The sequence below is a fragment of the Mirounga angustirostris genome, unplaced genomic scaffold (assembly GCF_029215605.1).
Source record: "Mirounga angustirostris isolate CCGP_5_RB_7025 unplaced genomic scaffold, mMirAng1.0.hap1 SCAF_16, whole genome shotgun sequence".
Classification (NCBI taxonomy): domain Eukaryota; kingdom Metazoa; phylum Chordata; class Mammalia; order Carnivora; family Phocidae; genus Mirounga; species Mirounga angustirostris.
In genome coordinates this window covers 46,811,452-46,822,723 of record NW_026991724.1, presented here as the reverse complement: position 1 = coordinate 46,822,723, position 11,272 = coordinate 46,811,452, and the positions used below count along the sequence as shown (strand labels likewise).

General features: G+C 56.1%; 1 protein-coding gene across 1 annotated transcript; it reads right to left on the bottom strand.

The window, feature by feature from the left end:
- Positions 1–233: 233 nt before the first annotated feature.
- DLL3 (delta like canonical Notch ligand 3) lies at positions 234–11,272 on the bottom strand. The gene is made up of 9 exons (XM_064581242.1): positions 10,016–11,272; positions 9,606–9,887; positions 8,712–8,766; positions 6,910–7,152; positions 5,676–5,890; positions 4,809–5,031; positions 2,406–2,997; positions 2,084–2,168; positions 234–504 (listed from the first exon to the last, which is right to left on the bottom strand). The coding sequence occupies exons 1-9, from the start codon at positions 10,082–10,084 to the stop codon at positions 439–441; spliced, it is 1,830 nt and encodes a 609-aa protein (XP_064437312.1). The 5' UTR covers positions 10,085–11,272; the 3' UTR covers positions 234–438.

Below are 11,272 nucleotides of genomic sequence, written 5' to 3'. Positions count from 1 at the left end.
CTCGTCATTTTAACAGTTGTGTAATATCTTATTTATAAATGGCCCCTAATTAAGGTAACCAGTCCCCTCATCATTTAGATTGTTTACAGCCTTTGGCCATCACCAACAACCACTGAACTACAGACACCTTCGTGCACAAGTCAAAGTGTAAGTGTAGGGTAAAGTCCTAGACACGAAACCATCCAATTTAAGGGAATGTGAATTTTTTCACTCTGCAAGTTATAGTAAATGACTCCTTAGAAGATGTTTTATTTTGTGTGATACCTTAAACACATCAGGGTGTTGCAGGTGGCCAACACAGCTGCATTTCGGTTTTTAGAAACAAGGAAGTACAACACAGGTCCACAAAAATCCGACAAGCTCTTTAGCACAAAGGCATCGTGCAGGACGACTGCATCCCAAACCCCACACTCGCTCGTTGTCTTTGCAGCAGTTACTTCAAATTCTCTGAGCCTCAGCTTTCTCTTCTGTAAAATGGATCCTTTCCACTTTCATTGACTGGTTCTGTTGTATTAAAAAGAAAGCACACCTTGTGGGCGCCTGGCTGGCTCAGTAGGTGGAGCAGGCGACTCTTGATCTTGGGGTTGTGAGTTCAAGCCCCATGTTGGGTAGAGATTACTTAAAATCTTTAAAAAAAAAATTTTTTTTTTTTTAAATCTTAAAAAAAAAAAAAAAGCACAGGGCGCCTGGGTGGCTCAGTCGTTAAGCGGCTGCCTTCGGCTCAGGTCATGATCCCAGGGTCCTGGGATCGAGTCCCACATCGGGCTCCCTGCTCAGCGGGAAGCCTGCTTCTCCCTCTCCCACTCCCCGTGCTTGTGTTCCCTCTCTCGCTGTGTCTCTCAAATAAATAAATAAAATATTAAAAAAAAAAAAAAGATTCCCTGCGCTTCCCCTAGTGGGAGGTGACCGTGGCCCCACCCTCCTTCCCATAAAAACCTCCCCTCTACTCCCCAGACAGGACGCTGCCCAATTCATGAATCGCTTAATAAAGCCAATTAACTCTTCAAATTTATTGAGTTTTTGTTCTGTAACAGTGGGTTTGCCGGCCCGCTACGATACTCATGTCTAGTAATAAACCCAGATTTGGGGTAGAGGGAGGGACGCTGCTTTACCCGCGCACTCCACTTAATTTGGAGAGGCTGACTGACCTTACTTCCCGCCACACGCTAGACAAATAGCCAAGACTGGCCAATCAGAATAAGCCATTCAGCCTTCCCCCCTCCAAGCAAGGCCATGTGACAAACTGGAGCCAATGAAAGCCCCGCTTACAAATGAAGTCATTCCCAGACACAACTGGATGAAAACATACTGAAGGCACCTGGTCCCCGAATCCAGCCCTGCTGAAGCTACACCTACCACAAGATGTTTCATTTTTATGAACTAATAAATTCTTCTTATTTAAGCCACTTTGAGTTGTTTCTGATCCCTCCAGCAGAGTCCTATTATTCTTCTCAGGAGACAATAACTCTCCCCTCAGTCCCAACACTAAGTACAAAGCACTTAGCCCAATGAGTCAAAGCTGATCACAATAAGAGCCTTTTTATAGAGGTCTCTGGAGAGATGGCGGGAGGGGGAATAGGATCTAAATAACCATTATGTACAACTCCCAAAGGTAAAATCCTTGCAGACACCCCCTCCAGTTCCAAAGTGTCTGAGGCAGAGATTGGACACCACCAAGTAAATACAAAAATATCCAGGTTCTGTCTCCAGGCGCTGATGGAAAAGGGGCAGGTCAGGCCTAGAAATGAAATGAGTAGGAGGCATTAGAAAGGGCTGCCCCTCGGCCTCCTCTCCCTCTCCCCAGTGAGTGGGAAACAGTGAAGCTCTGGCTGGGGCTCCCCATCGTGACCTCTGAAGGTCATATGATGTTCCAAAGAGAAGATGGCACATAGCTCCAAACGACAGCAAGAGGGCTACAAGACAGGACTAAATTAAGCCACAAGTGAAAGTTGGCTTAAGGACCTCCCAGAGACCCTACCTTCCTCGTTTTACAGATAGAGTAAAAGAGGGCTACAGGAAATGCAGGGGCTGCCTCCGCCCAGCGTGCCCAGTGTGTGCAGAGCGGGTACAGGGGGGTAGCTACCTCCCGGGCATAGATGGAAGGAGCAGATATGACGTAAATCGCACGAGAGTCTCCATCTTCGGGGTGATTCCAATCCGCTGGCTGGCTGCGGGAGGAAAAGAAGATCCAGACCCTTCCAATTCTCCGATCTTGTTTTCCCCACCCACCATGGAGAGAACCCAAAGCCAACTAGCGTAACTGCGGAACGACCCAATCAGAAAAGGCTGGGAGCAGGTAAGAGGAAGGGACCAATCGAGGTCTATCAAGGAATCAGGCCAACTGCACTACGGAGATGGACGAAAGCTGCCAGATAGACAAGGCGAGAGAGAGCGCGGCCCCTTACCTCAGCCCATCCTCCGAACCCTCCTGCGCTCTCCTGTTGTTGAGTGCATCTGGGAGCGCGTGCACCGATGGCTCCGGAGTCCCCGCCAGCAGGCGAGACCCAGTATCCTGGCCAGGGCCACGGCGCCGCACGTGGACCAGCAAGAGCGCAACGCCGGCCAAGCCGGCGGCCACCAGCAGTCCCAAAGCCGGAGGCAAAAGGAAGCGCTGCGGGTCCCCCTGCCTCAGGCCCGGCAGCGCCGCGGGCAACGCACCTGCGCCTTCGTCCGCGCCGTCGGGGTGAACCCGGAACTCGCAGCGCGCGCCCATGTAGCCGGGCGCGCAAGCGCAGACGAGGCCGGAGAAGTGGGCGTAGCAGCGGCCGCCGTGGGCGCAGGGGCGCGCGGCGCACGGATCGGCGCGCTCGCGGCAGTCGCGGCCGCCGAAGCCCAGCGCGCAGGAGCAGCGGCGCGCGCCGCCGCCCTCCAGGCACGTGCCGCCGTTGGCGCAGGCGCGGCCGGCGCAGTCATCCAGGTCGTGCTCGCAGCGCGGCCCCGCGAAGCCGGCGCGGCAGCGGCAGCGCAGGGCGTGGCCCAGATCCAGGCAGAGCCCGCCTGTCGGGGAAGGGGCGTCAGGGGCGTCAGGGGGCGGCCCGGACGGGAGTCCTTGAGCTGTGCGCGCGTCCGCTCCTCCGCTGTGTAGTCCTGCCCGCCCTTTCCTCTGAGCCCCCGCTGTCTCCATCTAACTCTAGGGCCAGCCTCTGGGAGTTGGCCTGGAAAGCAGACCTGCTTCTTTTCCTCTCCAGTGAAGTCTTGGTTTGAGTCAGCCTCACCTCTTTGGCGCTCTGTTTCTCCTCCTTCTCTCGGCTTCAACCATACTCAAATAGTAGTCCCAGAACATGTGTGAACCAGCTGGCCTTTGCCCATGCCTTCTGCCTGGGATGCCCCTTCCCTTTTCCCTTCCTCCTTTCCTCCCGTTCTTTTCACCTTGTCTCTCCCCGAGCTCAGCCTTCAGGTCTCTGCTCAGATGTCCCCTCCTCCAGGAAGCCCTCAACCCTGCGCTCCCCCATCACACCCCTGACAACTCTGGGCTCCGAGGACAAGTGTGTCTTCCCGCCTGGGCTGGTACCCCCATGAGGATGGGGCCCAGAGCTGTCTTAGTCACTGCTGTGTCCCTAGTTCCACTCAGCCCAGAGTGAACACTCAGTGTTTTGGAGAGAATTAGTACTATAAGAATGCTCATGGGCGCCTGGGTGGCTCAGTAGGTTAAGGGTCTGCTTTCAGCTCAGGTCCTGATCCCAGAGTCCTGGGATCAAGCCCCGCATCAGGGTCCCTGCTCAGTGGGGAGCCTGCTTCTCCCTCTCCCTCCTACTCGCGCTTGCTCTCTCTCTCTCAAATAAATAAATGAAATCTTGAAAAAAAAAAAAAGTGTGCTGAGCCCTTTACATTAATGATCTCATTTAACCTTGTAACACCTATATCGGATGAGATCTCTCCACTTCTAGGGACACTCCTGTGGCTCCATCTCCCTCATGATAAAACCAAAATCCTCCTCATGGCCCATGAAGGCCCCCTCAATCTGTCTCGCTCACCTCCCTGACCTCATATCTCACCACTCTCCCTGCATTCACTCTCTCACTCTGCTCCATCTACACCTGCTTCCCTGTGATCCTCAACAAGCCAGGCACATTCTGACCTCAGGGTCTTTGTACTTGCTATTCCTGTTCCCTGAAACATAACTCTTCCCCATAGATCCCCATATGGCTCCCTCCTTCACTACCCTTCAGCAAGGTTTTCGCTAACCACTTTGGCTAAAATGTCAACCCTCCACTCCATACACACTCCCCATCCCCCTCTGGCTTTATTTTTCTTCTTAGTTTTTTTTTTTTTTTTTAAGATTTTGTTTATTTATTTGAGAGAGGGCATGTGAGCAGGGGGAGGAGCAGAGGGAGAGGGACAAGCAAACGGGCTTGATGCAGGGCTTGATCTCATGACCCTGAGATCATGATCTGAGCCAAAGCCAAGAGTCCTCTGCTCAACCAACTGAGCCACCCAGGTGTCTCTTTTCTTCTAGTTTTTATCACCATCTAACTTCCCCTATAATTTACTTATTTATCTTGTTTATTGTCTGTCTGCTCCATCAGCTCTATGAGGACAGGGCTTCTCCCTCTCTCTCTGCCTCTCCCACCGCCCCTGCTTGTGTTCTCTCTCTCTCAAATAAATAAATAAAATCTTAAAAAAAGACAAAGAAAAAAAGAACAAAAACAGGCTGGGCAGAGGGGGAGGGTCACTTCCCTGGGCCAGAGGGTAGAGAAAGCTCAGCCAGGATTCCCACCCAGGGCTGTCTGAGCCAAGCCCCGCTTTTGCCACTGACCACGCAGGGACCCCCCTGCCCCGTCCCTCACCGCCTGGCCTCCCCACCTCACCGTTCCGGCATGGCTTCAGGCTGCACCGGTCCACTCTCTTCTCACAGTTGGAGCCTTGGAACCCCGGCGGGCAGTGGCAGATGTAGGCAGAGTCAGGGTCCGCGCCTCCCACACATAAGCCGCCATTGAAGCAGGGTCCATCCGCACATGTCACCCCGCTCACCTCGCACCGCAGTCCATAGAACCCGCGGGGACAGGCGCATTCGAAGGATCCTGGGGTCTCCTGGGCAGCCGCAGGAGGACTTCAGAACGGGGTCTCCTGGGAGCAAAATCCTTCCCCCGTCCTATCTTGACCATGGAGGGCTGCACCTTGTCCAGTCCTACCTCCCAGTCTTCAGGGGCCGCACCTAGGGAGTCCCCTGAAACAAGCCCTCGCTGCACTCCACGTTTCTGGCTCTGCCCGGCCAACCCCGCAGAGGGGAAGCTCTGGAGGCCCAGAGCGACCCATTCCCACCTCTTCACCTTTGCCTACAAATGCTGCCAGCTGGGTCTGCCCTCCCCGCTTTTCCGTCCGCATAGCCGAATCCTACCTCCGGGTCCTAGCCCTAAGCCCACCTCCTCCTTGAAGCCTTCTCTGGATCTCCCCTCCTCAGGCCCTCCCCCTAACCTGACCCTGTTTCTCACTGTCCCTTGGTGGCAGTGTCCAGGTGGCCCACGCTGGGCTCCACTTTATCCCAGTACACACACCAGGCTCATTCCCACCGCCACACTTTTGCTGACCCCAGGCCGCTCGCTCACCTGGTTACTACGGGCGCTTCATTCATTCACTCAAACCCATTCATTCCCCAATCCTTCAAGGCCCCAGATGAAGCCTGGGCACCTCCAGGAAGCCCTCCCCAGGATGAGGTAGGAGGGGCTGATACTGACGTTACAGCTGCCCCCGTTGGCACACGGGTTCCCGTCACAGGGCCCAGGCCTGGGTACAAGGCATCCAGGGGTGGCAGCCGATGGGCCCCTGGGAGTGAGGCAGCTGCTGGAGACAGGGATGGTGCAGAGGGGCCCAGTCCAGCCCTCCAGGCATTGACATTCATTGGGCTGCTCACAGAAGCCGTGGTCGGGACTGCAGCCCGCTGGACACGCCGCTATGGGGGAAGGAGAGGCAGAGGGAGAGTGACGTTGACGAGGGCAGGGTCAGGAGGATAGGAAACAGAAGTTTCTGAGCGCCACCTTGTTTCATCCTTGTGACAGACAGCCCTCTGGGCTAGAGGGTATTGTGACCCCCAGTTTCCAGACAGGGAAACTGAGGCCCAGAGAGGCACATAGGAAGTGGCAGATGGAGGATGTGAACCTAGGCCATTGAGCTCCAGACTCTGTGCTCTTAGAAGGAGACTGGAGTGGGGCCTGCAGGGTCTGAGCTTGGAGAGAGCAGAATGAGAGAAGGGGATTGGGGATTAGGGAGGGGCCCCTGGTCTTTCAGGGGAAATAGGGGGGTCTTGAATTAGGGCAGCCCTGGGAGAATCTGGATAAGCCCGGGAGTCCTAGGGGCTTCAGTGGGATTCAGAAGTTTGGGGAGGAGTCTGAGGGTCCCCATAACGGAAGTCGGGGATCCAAGCTTTAGATCTGGCCTGCAATTGCAGGAAGGGAGGATAAAGTAACCCTTGGTGAGGGGGTTGAGGGAAACTGCGAGGAGTTTCCAAAGCTCCTGGGTGGGGGTAGGAAGGGCCCCAGCATTAGAAGAGTTAGAGGGGCCTCGCCTTTGGAAAGGGGTGTGCGCATGCGTTAGAGGACGAAGGGGGGTGGGTAGTACCAGCATGGGATATTGGTGTGGGGTTCCTGTTAGGGAAGAGAAAGGGAAGGGGGCTGGAGTGCCCAGAAGTCTGGAGGGAAGCTCAGGGTCCTCAGTTTCCCCGAGGGTGGCAGCTGGATCGTGGGAGGGGGCTGAGGACCGCGAGTGGGGCTAGAGGGGGGCCTGGGGTACTTGGCAAGCGGTCAGCAGCATTCCGCCGTTTCCTGGAGAGGGGGGTCTGCGGCACCCAGGCAGAGCTCTCGGGTTCCCAGTTCCCTGAGGAGGGTAACCGGGTTGTGAAAGGGGCCTGGGGGCCGTAAGTGCAGCTAAGTAAGGAAGGGCCGGGGATGGGGTGGGGTGGAACGCAGGACTCACGCGTGGCCTCGCACTCGTCCTCGACCGGCACGCAGGGGCGCAGTCCCGAGTCGCACCGCGAGGGGGCGCTGCGCGAGCGGCAGAACCGCGCGCATGCGGCCCCGACGGCGGGCGGCTCGCAGCGCGCGCGGTAGGAGAAGCGCAGTTCCCAGGCGCCTGCGCGCTGCACGTCCCGGGCCCACGGGCCCCCGGCAGCCAGGCGGCGCCGACCGGCCACGCGCGCCAGCAGGCTCCAGGCGGGTCCTGCGGGACAAGGGAGCGGCGCTGGGGTGGGCCGGGCCGGGCCGGGCCGCGACCGGACTCTGGCGATACAGATGGAGCTTGCACTCTCCCTGCCGCTCTTAGCGAGGCCAAAACACCCCTTTTTGAGCCCTGAGAATGGCAGTTACCCCCTTAGCAAGGCTGTGAACTCCCATAATGAGGTCGCCATCCCATTAGTACCCTATTACCATCGCGATGATAACAGTCCTCCCACAGAAGCCGGAATACCCCCAGATCTTGCCCCAGAATCTTTGTATATTAAAGCAGTAATGAGGGGCGCCTGGGTGGCTCAGTCGGTTAAGCGACTGCCTTCGGCTCAGGTCATGATCCTGGAGTCCCGGGATCGAGCCCCGCATCGAGCCCCTCGGCAGGGAGTCTGCTTCTCCCTCTGACCCTCCTCCCTCTCATGCTGTCTGTCTCTCATTCTCTCTGTCTCAAATAAATAAAATCTTAAAAAAAAAAAAAAATTTTTTTTTAAAGCAGTAATGAGACCTCTAACACTAACACCCTGTGCCATTTGATATCGCTATATGGCCAAGGCGCAACTCAGGCTTTTTTGAAGTGAGATCATAACATCCCGAAACTGTGCCTCAGGATCTTCCTATTTCAAAATGGTGACAGAGACCCCAATTACTAGACCATAAATTACCCTCATTGCCTGAAGCCTCAGGATACAGAGAGAGTGGCATTTTCTCCCCAGCAAAGCTGTCACACCCCCACATTGTGCCACAGGAGTTTTCTATATCTAAATGGTGACAGAACCCCCCCCCACACACACACACATACACTGTGGGCCTTACATGGCTCCCAAATCCCCTCAAATTAAGAATAAAATCACCCCAGGGACCCCTGGGTGGCTCAGATGGTTAAGTGTGCCTTCGGTTCAGGTCGTGATCCCAGGGTCCTGGGATCGAGCCCCACATCGGGCTCCCTGCTCAGCGGGGAACCTGCTTCTCCCTCTCCCTCTGCCTCTCCCTCTGTTCATGCTCTCTCTCTGTGTCTCAAATGAATAAATAAAATCTTTTTTAGAAAAGAATAAAATCACCCCATCTCCCTCCCTGAAACCTTTGCTCAATATTCACTCTGGTCAACATGCGATGTCCTGTAGGGCTTCTGGGACCCCTATGTAGACACCATGACAGAGCTTTGAATAGAAGAACCAGAAGTAACTCATTCTGTACCCCGGCTTATCAAACTCCGATGGTGATAGTACAGGACTGGGCTATATCCTCCTGCTCTGGTGGCTTCGATTCCAAGGTAGTAAGAGTGTACTTTGCCTGGCATCAGGCCACAGACTCCTACATCCAGTCCCAGGACAGTCCTACACGACCTGCCAAGAGCCCTGGGACTACCAACACCCAGCACTGCACTCCAGGAGCTGTGAGGACACCGCAGGGCGGCGGGGGGGGGGGGGGGGGGGAGTCCCGTGAATGCTCCACCCTATAGACAGCCCCATGTCACCATCCTGGATCTTACATGGGGCCCCAACTCCCTGGAGCCCCCACAGTCTGCACTTTAGTCTGATGACTGAAGACACTCACCTCCAATCTGTTCTAACTCCTCTCTCCAGGTTTCGATGATGAGAGAGAAGGTGCCCTGGTTGGGTGGAGGAAGGAGAGGAAAGAATGGAAGACTGTGGTCAGGGTGGGTACTCAGTGAAGGCCAGACTTTGTGGGGGGGAGGTCATTCAGGGACCAGGCAGACAAGGGGCAATTCCCAGAGGGGCTGGCCCACGGAAGGAATGACAGTTTGGGCTTCCTTTATTGAGCACTTCCTATGGGTAAACACTAGACTGGAGATACCTGGTTGAATCCCTCAAGATGGACCCTTGTGAGGTACCATGATGATCCCATTTTACAGATGGGGAAACTAAGGCTGGAACAGGGAAAGCCACTTTGTCCAAAAGGACAGGGGTCTAGAATTCAAGTACAGGTCTGTTCACCTGTCTGCTTTTGGGGTTGTGGGATAGGAGATAGGATTTTGGAGGTAAAAGTCATGAATATGGGCCCCAACTGGAAGATCTGAGTAGGGATAAGGTGAGAGGAGATTGGGGAGACAGGGTGTGGGAAGGTCCCTAAGTGCAGGGAGATCTGAAGATAAAGATAAGGATTCCAGTGTTTAGGGATCCCCAAGGAACAGAGGTAAGGTTCTGTGAATTTAGGATTTACAGAAGGTGAGTTTGAGGTTCTGGGAACTTAGGGTCCCAAGCATGCAGGGTGGGCGTCAGAACATTTGGGATCCCTAAAGGGGAAGTGGGATTCAGAAATTTGGGGTCCACTGTGGGTAGCCCACAGGGTCTTAAGAATGTGGGATTCTAGATGATAGTTACTGGTCTGGGAATTTGGGGTCCCCAGAGGGAAAGGTTGGGGTCTTGGAAGTTGGAGGGCAGAAGGCCGTAGAGGTTTGGGTAAGGCCTCCAAGCACGCGTTTCTCACCGGCCAGGCTTCCCGGAAGGGCACGCGCATGAAGCCGTCGGGCAGAGGCAGGTCAGGCGCGGGCGCTTCGGGCTGCTGGGTGTAGACGGGTCCGCGCGCACTCAGCGCCGCGCCCAGGGCGCACGGAGACTCGGCGGCCTCCTCGGAGACCCCCGGCTTCAGGCAGACCCTAAAGAAGAGGCGGCACGGGCCCTGCGCACTGCAGGGGGACCGCGGGGCCCCCGGGCCTGGTCCCGGCCTGAAAGAGTGGATCTGCAGCTCGAAGACGCCTGCCGGCCGTGCCTGGGGCCGAAAAGGGGCGCAGGGTGAGGAGGTGTCGGGGCCCAGGCGTCCCGTCCGCCCCGCGGCCCCTCCCCAAGACCCCGGGGTCGCACCCCTTCCCATTCCTCCCTTTCCACTCCTGCTCTGACCTGGGGAAGGAAAATAAGCGCCAGGATCACCGTCCGGGGCAGGAGCTGGGGCATCTGCGGGCTGACCATGGCCTTTCGGGGGGTGCTGGGAGCCGCAGCGGCTAGCTCCCGAGCCTTATATCTGAGGGGACGGCTCCGCCCCTTCAGGCAGCCGCCGGGCTCCGGGAGACCCCAGGGGAGGAGGTCGCAGGGGAAGGGGAGCTTGCTGGAGCAACCGTGAATGGTGGTATGGGCACTGGCAATGTAGTGAGCGTGCGATCTTGTGTGTGGTTTGGGCACGACTTTGTGTGTGAGGATGGGGTGGGGCTAGGGGGTTAAGCCAGTGTGTGAGGTTATATATGATTTTAAGATTCTGTGCGTGCGTGTGGTGTGAGCAAGAGCTGGCTGGAGGCTGTACGTGACTTTGTGATTGTGTGCCTAGCTGAGACTACGTGGCTCCACGTGTGCCTAAAGTTGTATATGGTTAAGACTATTGCGAGGTTGTAAGAGTCTGTGGTTGTGTGTGTGCGTGTATGCGTGTGCACCTGCATGGGAGAACATAGGCGTACGTGACTTCATGATTGTGTGACTTTGGGGGATTGTGCGGCTGTTGTGGATGCTTCTCTGTGTGTGTATAGGAGTAAATGTGAGATCCTGAACCACTGTGTGGAGTCACATGAACCTCTTTGTGGTCTGTGCAGGTCCCTCTAGGCGGCTGTGTGTGTGTGTGGTAGGGTCTGTGTCAGCTGTGAATAACCGAGCGCCCGAGCGTCCGAGTGTGAAAGAGATTAGGTGTTGGGAAGTCCATGGGTGTAGCCGTGTGTGGGTACGATAAAGATCCGGGGTTCTTTGTGGACCTGTGTACATGCGCGGTGTGTGTGCTCCCCTCCGGAAGACAAAGCCACCCTTCCAAACCCCGCATCACGGATGCACCAGACGCCGGGGTGAGGGGCCCCCCGCCTGCGAGGGGGCTCCAGCTGTATGTAAATGCCGCCATCTGCCGGACGGCCGCGCCCCTCCCCCTTTGGGCCGCAGCTGGGCCGCCCGTTTGGCCTCCGGAAGGTGTGAGGAGCAAATGGGCAGGAAATTCCGTCTTCACAGATCAAGGGGAACCCGCTCCCTCACAATGGGGCGAGGGGGCACCCCCAGAAGCCCCTAAGTATTCCCGGACCACGGCAAGAAAAACCCGGTGGTGGGAGCAGATGCTCCAGCCTCTTGGTCATAAACGTTCTGTGCCAGGTGCTGAGTAAAGTCCTTAGGTGACGCCAACTCCTTCCC